The sequence below is a fragment of the Saimiri boliviensis genome, chromosome 16 (assembly GCF_048565385.1).
Source record: "Saimiri boliviensis isolate mSaiBol1 chromosome 16, mSaiBol1.pri, whole genome shotgun sequence".
Lineage (NCBI taxonomy): Eukaryota > Metazoa > Chordata > Mammalia > Primates > Cebidae > Saimiri > Saimiri boliviensis.
Genome location: NC_133464.1, coordinates 83,308,026 through 83,322,466, shown reverse-complemented (window position 1 = coordinate 83,322,466; position 14,441 = coordinate 83,308,026). Strand labels below are relative to the sequence as shown.

General features: G+C 42.8%; 1 protein-coding gene and 1 pseudogene across 3 annotated transcripts in view; one reads left to right on the top strand and one right to left on the bottom strand.

The window, feature by feature from the left end:
- Window positions 1–4,575: 4,575 nt before the first annotated feature.
- LOC141581677 (large ribosomal subunit protein eL19-like) lies at window positions 4,576–9,751 on the bottom strand (annotated as a pseudogene).
- The window catches only part of NUP58 (nucleoporin 58), a 38,556-nt gene continuing 33,807 nt past the window's right edge, over window positions 9,693–14,441 (top strand). For 2 of the 3 annotated variants that reach the window (XM_003919741.4, XM_003919740.4), the window contains exon 1: window positions 9,694–10,006. In XM_003919741.4, the coding sequence (XP_003919790.1) occupies window positions 9,900–10,006 (107 nt within the window). In that variant the 5' untranslated portion in view covers window positions 9,694–9,899. Of the gene's footprint in view, window positions 10,007–14,441 lie in introns of all 3 variants that reach the window. The other variant, XM_074387919.1, reaches the window with a different exon arrangement.

The window sequence follows — 14,441 nt, the reverse complement described above, 5'->3', positions numbered from 1 at the left end:
TGATGCATCAGTCAACCTTATTAGGATGTACCAACCACAAGAAAAGGCAGGAGTGACTCTGGGCCAGGCAAGCCTCTGGAAGCAGCCCTGAAGCCTCATTATTTGAGGAAAATATTAGATTCCCCTAATCTAGGCCTCACTGTTGAACAATCCTCCCTCTAAGGGCCCCATTCTTGCTTTAGATATGCCATTCTATCCTCTAGGTTCCTGTCAAGACATGGTATAGAAGCTATGCTGTCTTTTAAAGGAGACATATCTATAACTTAGTTTTGTTTTAATGTGTATATTTATAATTTCCTTTATCATCCAACTTCTAGGAGTCATCAGGTTCTTTCTTACATGTGCCTACAAAAGCAACTTGAAATAGTGACATGGCTAATAATTAATGATTTTAATTAAATGTCATTTTCTTAATTAACTTTGCATTTAAAGATGGAGGGTTTTTTTGCACAAAAAGTTAAAAGTTAAAAATTCACAGAAAGCATCAAATAAACTATTATTGTGGTTTGAAATGATGAGAAATAAGATTTTTTATTATTATTTTTTATTTATTTATTTATTTTTTTGAGACAGAGTCTCACTCTGTTTTCCAGGCTGGAGTGCAGTGGTGCCATCTCAGCTCACCGTAAACTCTGCCTCCTGGCTTCAAGTGACTCTCATACCTCAGCCTCCTGAGTAGCTGGGACTACAGGTGTGCACCACCTCACCCAACTAATTTTGTATTTTTAGTAGAGACGGGTTTTCGCCATGTTGGCCAGGCTGGTCTCAAACTCCTGACTTCAAGTGAGCTCCCCACCTCAGCCTCCCAAAGTGCTGGGACTACAGGCATGAGCCACTGTGCCTGACCGAAATCAGTCTTCTACATTTGTTTCTCTCTAATGTTTAATGCTTATTTTTACACCACAAAAAAAAAAAAAGAAAAAAACAGTGCCCCTGTAAAAGACACAAGAGATATTTGATATTTTGATTATTATGTAAGAAAATATTTTACATTTAAAAATGAGATATTGATGCTTTTTTGAGGAGTGGCTTAAACAACAAAAATGTATTGTCTCACAATTTTTCTTTTAAGTTCTGGGATACATGTGCAGAACGGGCAGGTTTGTTAACATAGGTACACATGTGCCATGGCGGTTTGCTACACCTATCAAGCCATCATCTATTTTTTAAGCCCTGCATGCATTAGGTATTGGTCCTAATGCTCTCCCTCCCCTTGCCCCTACCCCGCAACAGGCCCCCGTGTGTGATGTTCCCTTCCCTGTGTCCGTGTGTTCTCACTATTCAATTCCCAATTATGAATGAGAACATGTGGTGTTTGGTTTTCTGTTCCTGTGTTAGGTTGCTAAGAATGATGGCTGCCAGCTTTATCCATGTCCCTGTAAAGGACATAAACTCATTCTCTTCATGGTTGCATAGTATTACAAGGTATATATGTGCCACATTTTCTTTATCCCATCTATCGCTGATGGGCATTTGGGTTGGTTCCAAGTCTTTGCTGTTGTAAATAGTGGATGCTTTTATAATTATGTTTACTGTTTACCAGCTAATGGGATATTATAAAAGCAATCACAATTCCTAATCTTAGTGATTCTTAAGTAAGCATGAATCATTAAAAGAACAAGAATCATTCACTTGATTTCATTTATTGGCTTTTAGTTGTAAGAGCTTTATGGAAGAAGGTGAAATCTATGATTAGAATTCTCTGCAAAATCAAAGATATCTGAATTCAGATCTCATTTCTGCTACTTACTAGCTGTGAATTTACTCAAATTATTTAACTTTTCTCACTCTTTATGTCCTTATCTGTAAATAGTGGTACTTATCATTATGTTCTCCATGAAGTTATTTGTGCAGGTTAATGAAATAATTAACAGAAGTACTTAGCGTAGTAGCTGGCCTTGGTAAGTGCTCAATAGCTGGATATGGTGGCATGCGCCTGTAGTCCCAGCTACTCAGGAGGCTGAGGCAGGAATAATCATAGCTCAATCAGCTCACTTAAGCCCAGCAGTTCGAGGCTGCAGTGGGCTTTGATTGCACTATTACACTTCAGCGTAGGTGACAGAGGAAGACCCCCATCTCTAAAAATAATAATAAATAATAAATAATAGTTGTGTATATGTACATGTTAAGCAGAATAAATCCTAGAGTTCCCAGAAATATCGAGATACCTGTTGATCCTCATTCTAGCTCTTCATCGCGGAGTTCAGAAATGTACTTAGATCAGGCTGTGTTCATTTGGGGAGACTGAAGTTGTCTCAGGATGAAATTTGTCCAAATGCACTGTATACGGTATTCAAGTGGTCTCATTATGTATTCTCTACCTCTGCAATTGAGGAGGTACACCTGGCCCAAAGAAGTGCACTAGCATTTTGTTTCCATCAGGTTGGTGTAATCCTCAGTCTTTCAGGATCTGGGGGTTTGGAGACTTGTTCCTCATTCTGTCTTTAAAAAGGTTACTAGCCATTTTTTCCCTAGGTGTCCTTCTCTCTAAATCCTTTAGATGAGTAAATCTTGATGATTTAGCCAAGTGGTATCTGTGTCTGGGATTTTGCACTCGCTGTTGACCTTGGCTGATATGGTGGTTAGTCATGCTGCATTCTACTTAACCACTTTATCGTACACTGGGTTCTGTGGGCTGCGAGCAGGTAGTACCTTTCTTTTGCTGCACCGCTACCCTTCAAGCCTGCTTTGTTGGCTCTCTCTTCACCTCTCCTCAGTAGGAGCTTGAGCTGACCCTAGGGAAGTACCAGTTCCTCTCGCATTTTGGAATACAGGTATTGATCGACTTACGACCCACGCAACTTACGACCATTCGACTTTACAACTACAATCGCTAGCCACGACTGCTCCGCGTCTGGCAGCGCAAACGTTGCCCAGCTGGGCGTATGACAGTGCGGACCAGCTTCTGGCAGCACTACCATCTTCACGTGCACCATTTCAGCTGTATATATAGCCTACTCAACTTACGACCAAATCGTGTTACTAGCGTTCCGCGGTCCCGACCGTGGTCGTAAGTCGAGCACTAGCTGTAATCCGATGTATATGCATCAAAATGTATCTAGTTCACAGCTTCTCCTTTTCCTTATACCACCCAGGCTTGATGACAGTGGGATGGAGGTGGGACGGGGTAGGAGAATCTGTTTTGACCATCTTGGCCCACTTCCTTCCTACTTGCTTTCTAGCTCTTGTTTTGGCTCCCTGAGCATCAGGTCATACTTGACAAAACCTTTTATAATCTGGCATCACTGATTTGTGTGCAGCAGCTGCCTGAATGCCTCCTCTTTCTCGCTTGGGCAACTCAGTCAGTTACTTTTCCCTTCGTCCAACCTCTGGGGCTTACAGAACACCTCAATTCCCTGAAGTAGGCACAGCTCTCTCTAGTTCATTTCTTACAAGCTGGCTCTTGGTTTCTGATATACTCAAGGCTTGGCTACTCCTCTTTTTCTGGATACGCTTGAAACTTGTCTGTATCTGTACAATAATTCTATGTTCTCACGCCTCCACCATATATGCACACACTTGTGCTTGAACTACCTTGAGAGAGTTTCTATTCCTTGCAATAAAAGAGGTCTAGTTAAGTTACGGGAAAACTGCTCAAAGCAAAGGGAATTGGGCAGGTTTAGGGAAATTGTATCCATGACATGGAAAAGACATGAGTGTACGCCTGTTTCATTGAAGTGGACATCTGTCTAGTGACCAGAATATGTGTATATGTCAAGCACAATGACTTGTTTCCATGAAAGGTGAGAGCAATAAATGCAGATACGTTGTTCCTCTTTGGCTCCCTTTTTGTTTTTTTGAGACTCCATGTTGACCACTGCCTTTCTGTTGGCATGTTTCAAGGCAATTAGATAACAGGCTGTTGGTGGCATTTTCATTGTTATATTCCAGTCCTATATTTGACTTTGCCAATCTTGGATATTTCCTAGGTTTCCTCAGTAACACATGTAAAATTCATCTTTTGGGGTGAACTCCTACCAAAAAGGTATACTACACTTAGTTATGAATAATAAAGATTCAGCTCTAATGGGCTAAATAACACAGAAGTTGATTTTTCTTTCATTTAAAAGAAATCTGAAGATAGGTAGTACAGGGTTGGTATGCTGCCTCTATAGTATACCATCAGGGACCTAAGCTCATACTATTTTTTTGTGATACCCTCCTTTGCATATGACTTCCATTCTTTTTTTTTTTTTTTTTTTTTTTTTTTTTTTTTTTTTGAGACGGAGTTTCGCTCTTGTTACCCAGGCTGGAGTGCAATGGCGCGATCTCGGCTCACCGCAACCTCCGCCTCCTGGGCTCAGGCAATTCTCCTGCCTCAGCCTCCTGAGTAGCTGGGATTATAGGCACGCGCCACCATGCCCAGCTATTTTTTGTATTTTTAGTAGAGACGGGGTTTCACCATGTTGATCAGGTTGGTCTCAATCTCTCGACCTTGTGATCCACCCGCCTCGGCCTCCCAAAGTGCTGGGATTACAGGCTTGAGCCACCGCGCCCGGCCGACTTCCGTTCTTAAAGTCACTCAAGGACCAAGATGGCTACTGGAGATCCAGCCATTGTGTCTAAGTTCCAGGCAGCAGAAAGAAAAAAGGAGAAGAAAGGCAAAACAGATGTATGCCAGCTATCTGTCCCCAAGAAAATGAGTGATCCTGGAAGTCTCATCACATGCCTCCTACCCACCTCTACCTATAAAGGAAGCTGGAGACGTTTACGTGATTAGTTTGCCACTCTGGAGAAGACTGAGGTTTTAAGGAAGAAGGAAGGAAAGAATAAAATATCGGTGGCCAGGAGATAGCTTCCATCATTTATCTTATGTTGACATTGCGTAGTTCCTCTTCTCTGTCTTCTTTATCCACTAAGGTTGTCAAGTCATAAAAGCAACTTTTTCAGGTCTCATCTTTACCGATAGGAAGGGTGTATTTCAAAAGAAATGACTATAATTTGAATAAGATACAATTAGCTTTACGGTAACTCCTTACATTTATTTTTCTCATTTCTTGAATAATGAGTGAAAAATTTATCAGGAAACAGACAATTACTGTTCTGACCTGTGATTGGGAACTTCTATTTTAGCTTTAAGCTTTTCCCCCGTAACTTTTTAGTTTGAAAATTTCAAATTACTGCAGTAAACACCCACATATCTTGTTTTGAGCGTCACCGTATAACTTGCATTATTGATTTATCTCTCTTTATACACTTGGTGGTTGTTGTTGAATTACTTGAGAATTTAAATTTTTAAAGTGGAAGGACACTACTTAAATATTTAAAACCCTAAAATATTTAAGAACCTTTCTGAGAATAATTTTCAAGATAAAGACTGTAATTGAAGGCAACTGGTTACATGTAACTTCTAAAAGATAAACTCTCTTCTGGATATTTCAGAGAACCAGAACTGGAGATATTACAGATTCCTTTCAACAGACTTCAGGTGCCCACTTTCTTTCTGTGTTAGAACCTCTGCTGAGAGGTTTTCAGATGGTTATCCTGATCTGAATACCCCCGCCAAAGCAATCACCTATTTTAGATATATTAATGCAAACACAATGAGAAGTTTTAGCCCGGGCAACATGGCAAAACTCATCTTTACAAATAAACAAATTAGCCGGGCATGGTGGTGCACACCTGTATGTAGTCCTAGCTACTCAGAAGGCTGAGGTGGAAGGATCACTTGAGCCAGAGAGACAGAGGTTGCAGTGAGTCAAGATGGTGCCACTGCACTCCAGCCTGGGCACAGAGCCAGACCCTGTCTCAAAAAGGAGAAAAAAAAGAAAATAAATTGTTTACAGCACTATTTCTGTTTGGATAATTCCGTTTGATTATGACACATTAACAATGTCATCATCCAGCTGGCAAATCAGCAAAAGATGGGAGTTCTCTAACAGAATGCCTACAATAGAAGAATCAAGGAGAGACAAAGTGACCTGCTGTAGAACTTAGAGCTGAAGCACTTGCTTCATCCTTGGAAACAGCAATTCACATGGAAGTGACACACAGGTTCAAGTCCTATAATGTTAAAAACAGTAATATTTGGAAGATCCTTTGGGACAGGATTTGTTACTCTAACTAGACTAGGTCAGGAAGGTTAAGCCAGATTCCAGTGCTCTATGGTTCTGCTCAGTTACAGATAGGATTCAGGCTTGGGTATGCATAAATCTCAGTTACTGCTATTTTACCGTTTTCAATTGACTAACCAAACCACTGAGCTTATTGAGAACTGCTTTCTGTGGAGTTCCATTCCTGTGGAATGTAAGGATGTAATTTCTTTTTTCACGAATAGAACAACTGATACAAGGTATATGAGATGAGAAGGGGTCTCTGAGGTCTAGTCTTTTTTTTTTTTTTAAAGGCTTGTTTTATTTTAATGGCTGATCTATGTAATCACAGAGGCCAGTATGTACAAAGGGGGAGCTTTTATTTCTTGGTCTCTTTCTCCTTGGACAAAGTCTTGATGATCTCCTCCTTCTTGGCCTGTGTGCTTCCTTGGTCTTAGACCTGCGGGCCTCAGCCTGGTCAGCCAAGAGCTTCTTGTGGGCCTTGTCTGCCTTCAGCTATGGATGTGTTCAATGACAAACTGCTTGTTTTTGAACACATTCCCCTTCACCTTCAGGTAGAGGCTGTGATACATGTGGCGATCAATCTTAGATTCCCAGTATCTTCTGAGAAGCTGGTGCAGAATCCTTATTCTCCTCATCCATGTGACCTTCTCTGGCATTTGGGCATTAGTTGTACCCTTACGCTTACCTATGCCCATGAGCCTGCCCTTCCAGTGGGCCAAGGTATTTTTCTGGCATTGAGCCCAGGAATGGACCATCACAGGCTTGCGGATGATCAGCCCATCTTTAATTAGCTTCCGGATCTGCTGACGGGAGTTGGCATTGGCGATTTCACTGGTCTCATTGGGGTCCAACCAGACCTTCTTCTAGCCACAGGGGAGGACACTAGTGACGAGCCTCTTCTGAAGCCTGAGCATACTCATGGCTGAGGCCACAGCAGCGAAAGGTTCTGAGGTCTAGTCTTTCACTTGGTGCACCTAGTGGTAGATAGCGACACCGCTTATCAAGCATTCCAGTTTTTGTCTCTGCAGTGCTCCTCCTTGAGTGATTTGGGGATTTATTACTATAGCATAACTTAAGCTATTCTGCCAGATACAAGGCAAGAAATGCTACACTCAAATTTGATAAAACAAAGTTGAAAGAATAGTTTGCTTGTTAATTGGAATGGCTTCCCCCTAAACCCAAACTTTAACCTAAGTCAGATTTCCTTTCTTTTATAAATGTTTAGCTTTAAAAGTTATAGATTTACAGAATTATTACAGAGAGTTCTCATATTCCTCATACCCAGTTCCCCCATTCTAAACATCTTATATTAATCCCTACTATATTTTTACATGCTATTTCCTTCCTGTGAATATTACAAGTCTTGTTCAATTACATATATTTAAGTGCCAGCCATTTTGCTATTACTAATTTGTAGGTTGGTATTCTTTAAAAGTTTTGGAAAGAATACATGAGGAAATCAAAAGACCCAGGGAGCATCTTTCTAATTTCCCATAAAAATCATGTGGCTCTTTTGTTTTTTCAGTCAAAAGGAAGTCCCTAGATTTTATGTGAACAATCCTCTTACTGACCACCCTATAGCCATCACTGAAAATGGCATTCTCTGTAACACTAAAGTTTTAAAACTCACAACAATCTTTTATTTTTGCCTCCTGTTCGATAACTATGAAGTTTTAATTTATATCTTAGTCCAAATAGATCCCTTTTTCCTTTTTTATCATTCCCATTATGACCTACATGACATTTAGAATGTTATTGCCGGGTGTGGTGGCTCACACCCGTAATCCCAGCACCTTGGGAGGCCAAGGTGGGCAGACTGCTTGAGGCCAGGAGTTCGAGACCAGCCTGGCCAACATGGTGAAACCCCCATCTCTACTAAAAATACAGAAATTAACTGGGTGTGGTGGCGTGTGCCTGTGATCCTAGCTACTTGGGAGGCTGAGGCAGGAGAATCACTTGAACTCAGGAGACGGAGGTTGCAGTGAGCCAAGATCACACCACTGTATTCCAGCCTGGGCAACAGAGTGAACAAAATAAAATAAACTATAAATTAAGTTAAATTAAATTTAAAACAGTAATAAGATAAAATGTTACATATTTATTTTAAATTATACAAACACAGAGGTGGTATATTAGTCTGCTTGGCTGATAAAACACCATAGACTGAGGTAGGTATAAAAACAGGCATTTACTTCTCACAATTCTGGAGGCTAAGTCCCAGATAAAGATGGGGCAGTTTGGGTTCCAGGTGAAGGCCCTTTCTAGCTCTGTCACATGGCACAGAGAGGAGAACAAGCTCTTTGTTGTTTTTTTTCTCATAAGGGCACTAATCTCACTATGGGGGACCCAACCGGGTGACCTTATTTAAATTGAATTACCTCCCAAAGGCTCCATCTCCGAATATAAACATATTGGGGTGGGGTAGGGCTTTAACAGACGGATTGGGGGAGGAGGGATATATGTTCAGTCCGCAGCTGGTGGCAATGCCCAAGCTCAATGCAAGGAAAAGTACTGAATTAAGGAGAGCTGTGAGATGAGGTTATAAAGACTGATCTTATGGAGGACATCAAGTGCCAGACTAAAGAGCCACTGGGCTTTTTAGATCAAGGCAGTGTTGTGGTGGGTATCGTTTTAGGAGAATAAATCCGGGGGTTGCTTATATGATGGATTTTGTTAGAGATCACGAGTAGGACAACCATTTGGGGGAATAATGTAACAATCCCTGAGGGAAATATGAAAACTAACACTATGATGACAACCCTCGAATGTACCACCACCAGGAAGTCTTTCCGGATGCTTCGCTGGAGGGTCTGTCTTTAAACGCGAACTTTCCTAGAGTTGGCCTAGAAATGCAAGCGACCCCTTACATTTGGCCCTCTATCGCACATCTTTGTGCGTTTTCTAACCCTCCCACTTTGCAGTTCCTCCAGCATGGCGTGTATCCGAGCGCCCTAGAGCCGCGCATCGCCCTCCTGGGGGAGCTGCACGCGCTCGGCCCCGGGTCCCGCCCTCCCTCATCAGGATGCGCGGACAGTATCTGTGGACTTAACCGCAGGCCAGGAGATCCAGGGGACCTGGTCAGTTCTGGGCGCCAGGACCACAGCCGGGCGCCCCACGGACACCTGGGACGCTCTCCTGGGTCCCCTTCGGGGCTGCGCGTCGGGCTCGCCTGACCCGCGCCCGACTGGCTCCGAGTGGCTTGCGGCGCAGGGGTGGGGCTCACGTCGTGGGACGGATGCATGGATTAGTATCCATTGATTTCCGAACCTTCCGCTCCCCTCCCTTCTCAGGGATGGGGCAGCAGCCAACGAAAGTCCTAAGCCGTCTCCTTTTCTGGGTGGGGAGCTTGGAGATGCTCACGAGGGGCCTCCCCAATTCTGCGATTCTGAGCATCATTTTTGGCAGGAGGCTAATAGAAGCAGTCATTGACATTCGTCACCCTAAAGTGCGGTTTATGTCAGTCAGATGGAAGAACTAAAAATAACAGAAATGGTCTTACTGTTTTGAAACTCTGGGAGCCTGCTCCTTTAAGAGATTAGGCTGTGCGCCGATCCCGCCCGATCCCGGGGTGCCTTGCGCGGCTCGCCCACTCCTACCTTCGTCCCAGGGCTCCCTGCGCGGCGGGCTCACTTCCGGCGGGCTACGGGAACGCGGCGAGCGCCGCCCTGCTTTTGCGTCGTAGCTCCACCCACTCAGCCTCGCCTTCGCAACCACTGGGGCTCAAGTTCCCGCCAGGTCAGTGCCGGGCGAGAGAGATGCTGCCCGGCCCGCCTCGGCTTTGAGGCGAGAGAAGTGTCCCAGACCCCCTTTCATCTTGCCGACGGCGTCGAGCTCTGGGCAGACATGTCCACGGGGTTCTCCTTCGGGTCCGGGACTCTGGGCTCCACCACCGTGGCCCCCGGCGGGACCGGCACCGGCGGCGGTTTCTCCTTCGGGACTGGAACGTCTAGGTAACCGCACTTTCTTGCCTTCCTGAGCCGGATCTCCTTCACCCCCCACCCCTGGAAGCTTCCTGGTGTCCCCGTCTTCTCCCTTCCCGCTGGCTTCCTTCGGGTGGGGCTGGAGGGTAGGACTTACCTAGCCGCCGGCGTCGTAGGCCTGTCGCTCGCCGCGGTGCCCGGGCCCAGCGCGGCCTGGTGAGGTAGAGGGCGGGGTGGGTTCTGTGCCGTGAGGTTTCCAGAATCCACGTAGAGTTCAGGCATCGTTTGGACCTAGAGGGGTCTTGACTGGGTGGAGAGGCCCAGGGCTCTACCCCGGAGCTTCAGCGAGGCATCAGTCTTAAGCATGGAACGATCATTGAATGAATGAATGAAATTGTAGCATATTGTGGGGTTTTGTAATAAGATCATTCGGATTTCATTGCAGCGTTTGCAGTTTTGGATATTAGGGTGTTTTGATAACTTTGCAGCTATTTATAACCAGCCTTTCAAGCTTTTGTGCCACGTGGGACCTTATCTGTTATTGTTTAAAAAAAACAAAAGCACCTTTTTACAGTGTTGATTGGTGATTTTGTGCAGTATGTGCAGTTTAGTATATTTGACGCGAGAATGTTATGTCGTAATAACTCAACATTGTCTTTCACTTAAATTACAAAATGTAGGTAGCATGTTTCTCGTTTTTGTGCAACCCATTAGTTCAGCTGGCAACAGAAACATAACTGTCCAGAAAGAGACAAAATGGTGAGACATCATTTTAATGAGAGATTTAAGCTTTAGAGCTCAATTTTTTTCAAAATAAAGGTGGAGGGGTTCATGAAGTTAAGTGTGCACACTGTCAGCAAGATATCTCCTGACGCTTAAAAGATGTGGCTGTAGATTTAAAAGGCAAAAACCTCAGCATGACCTGCAGTTTAAAGAGAGAGGAGGCCGGCCTGGGTGGCTCAGGTGGCTCACGCCTGGAATCCCAGTACTTTGAGAGGCCAAGGCTAGCGGATCACCAGAGGTCAGGAGTTGAGACCAGCTTGACCAACATGGGGGAGGCTGAGGCAGGAGAATCGCTTGAACCTGGGAGGCGGAGGCTGCATCTAGCGGAGATCGCACCATTTCACTCCAGCCTGGGCAATGAGAGCGAAACTCCGTCTAAAAAAAAAAAAAAAAAAAAGAGAGGAACCACAGACTACACAGTCAAGTCAGACATTTGAGAGTTTTCGTCCTCCGTTATTCTTACTCTACTCGCTCAACACCAAGTCCTAATAATTTTACTTCTGCCATTTCTGTTTGTCTTTATTTCCAATTCCATCACCCTGCTCAAGCTATTGTCATTTTGGAACAAATATTTATTGGACAGATTCCAATGTGCAAGGCTCTGTTTTTAGGTAGTAACGTAAGAGTCTTGCTCTCTTGATCCTTACATTCTTATGAAAATACTTCTGATTCTTTTCAGATTTTTAACTAGCTGTCTTGTGTTAGATGACAACTACTCCCATCAACGTCTTCAATCGTTTTGCCACATTGTAGCCAGAATAATTAAAAGACAAATTGCTCCCCCTGTAATCACTTCGTGCTATCCTTAGAATGAAGTTAAAACAACAACAACAAACCCACCATAGTCTGCAAAGTCCACTTCTGCTGGAACCTCTGGGGACTCATCTGGAGCCGGTCTTTTTATTTCAATTATCCAGACTCACTTTTAAAAACAGACAAACAGCTATATTACCACCCAGTACACCAGTACCTGCACACAAATAAATAACTGAAAAAGTTTCAGAGAAAGACACTTACCCTTACTTCATTGGATGCACTTTGATATTTTCCATTCTATTTCTTTTTTTTTTTTAATGTTTCTTAGGACTTGATGAATTAATTTTTATACTTCTCTTATGGTCCTGATCTTAGTATGAGAAACCCTGCCCTAGCAACATGGCATTTTCTCTTTTCCTCAAGTGGGCTTTGCCAACCCCTTCCTTCTACCCTATATACCTAGTTCTTATGCCTACTTATCTTTTGCGACTATCAAATGATTTCTTCCCCAGAGAGGCCTTTTCTGACCTGTCAGTCTAGGGGAGGTTTCCATTCTCATAGTACTCTTACCGTGCTGATCACAATTGTAATCAGTTCATTATATTTATTGTTAACTTGTTGTTAGATACCAGCATGAGAATAATTAATATCTATGTCTCTCACTGACTAGAAACTGCCTGAAGGCAGGGTCTGAGTCTTATTTACCACCTCATTCTCAGTCCCAAGGACAGTGCCTGGCATAGAAAAAGGGTTTTAATAACAATTTGAATGACTGAGCAAATGAGTTATTAGTAATAAGCTAGAAGAAAATTACCCAAGCTTTAGAGAGGCTTGGATAAATTAATGAAAGAGGAGACAGTCTGACATAAATTTGTTAAAGTGCTGGTTGAGAGGCCTGACAGCCCCCAATGCCACCTGGTGATTAAATCTCTTGAGGTCAGTCATTTTAGAGGAGTTCTTACATCTGGAAAAGGAGTATAATATATTACCTGAGTTGATGAGTGAGATGAAGCATTTAAATATTTAGTATCAAGTCTGGCACTTGCTAAGTGCTCAGTAAATGTTAGCTGTTATGTTAGCTATGAAGTCCACATTAGGGCCAGCTGGGCAAGTTAAAATAGCATTCCTGATGTGATAGAGTCAAGTTGGCTTTTCTATAGCACATCCTATCAAGTCCTTGGCAGATAACACTGGTTTGAGGAGGTAATTGGTCAAGTCTAGGGTAGCTTTTGTTTTTCTTGAATTTAGTAAATTTCTCTGCCACCAAAATTTCTTTTGCTTCTGTGGTAAAATAAGATTTCATCTTGATGTGTTTCTTTGGCAATATTTTCAACATCCATTATTACTTCATAATATCTTCAGTTATATTGTCAAGAAATTATATATGTATACAATTATTATTTTTTTGGAGACGTCTCACTCTTGTTACCCAGCCTTGAGTGCAGTGGTGCTCACTGCAACCTCTGCCTCCTGGGTTCAAGTGATTCTCCTACCTTAGCCTCCCGAATAGCTAGAATTACAGGCACGCCACCACACCCAGCTAATTTTGTGTGTGTGTGTGTGTGTGTAAGTTTAGTAGAGATGGGGGGTTTACCATGTTGGCCAGGCTGGTCTGAAACTCCTGGCTTCAGGTGATCCACCCACCTCAGCCACCATGCACGGCCTGTTGTTAAGAAATTTTAAATTTTAATTCATGGCATAAAAATACAAATGTTTACTTTTCATCTTTTGTATATTTCCAGAATAGCAATTTTAAAAAATGAGATCACTGATTTATTTGGGAATAAGGAAAGCTTAATAACCATTTTCCTAATTGTGAGTCTTCAAAATTTGCCAATAGTATTTTAATATCCCCCAGATAGTCATTTATTCTATTTCACATTATACACACAGCAGTTTCAAAATAACGATGTGATCAGACTACCACCAGCTAAGCTAAATGTTTTTGGCATATATGCCTCTTTTATGGTTGTACTACCTATGTTGTCTGGATATAGCCATTACATACTGGATTCTTTTGCTTGTAGTGCTCACTTAGGTTTTTCTGTGTGTGATACCTCACTTAGTTTTGATTATAGCAATATGTTCTTAAAAATACTTTTCAATTTCAGAGTAAATGTTTAAAGATCTGTGGGGGTTTTTTGTTTTTTGTTTTTTGTTTTTAAGACAGGACCTTTCTCTGTCTCCCAGGCTGGAATGCTGTGGCACAATCTCGGCTCACTACAACCTCCACCCTCTGGGCTAAAGTGATCCTTCCACCTCAGCTTCCTTAGTAGCTGGGAATACAGGCATGTAGCAGCACGCCTGGCTAATTTTTGTTTTTCGGGGTATTTTCTTGTTTTTTCGATAGAGACAGTTTCATCATGTTGCCCAGGCTGGTCTCAAGCTCCTGAGCTCAAGCAGTCTGCCCACCTCAGCCTCCCAAAGTGCTAGGATTACAGGCATGAGCCACTCAGCTTGGCCAAGATCTGTTTTAATTGTTGGTGAGATCTTGCAGCCCTGCTCTGCTTTCTGCCTTGCCTTCGAATTCTCTGGTGCACACAAACATATTTTAAAGATCAGTGGTAAACTAAGTGTTTCCTCTCCTTTTACCTACTCAGTCTGGATGGCCCATCTCAAGTTCTATCGCTTAATAAGCTCCTCTGTCTCCATTCTTATCTCAGTGATTAGCTCTGCCTCAAACTTCTGCAGTATCTCTTTGCTATCATTTGGTACTTGATTATAATCTGCCTTACGGTAATCATAAACTTACTGAAGGTGTACATTTCTACTTCTTGAATTATCTACTGCTTGAATATTTCCTTTCTCCCCTGTCCCCCAATGTTTGCAAAAACCTGAGTGGCTTCTTGAGCTGATTATGAAATTGAAGACCCCCAGACCCAAGTAACCTGGACTCTTCTGGCTTGGAGTACAGTTATTTATGTTG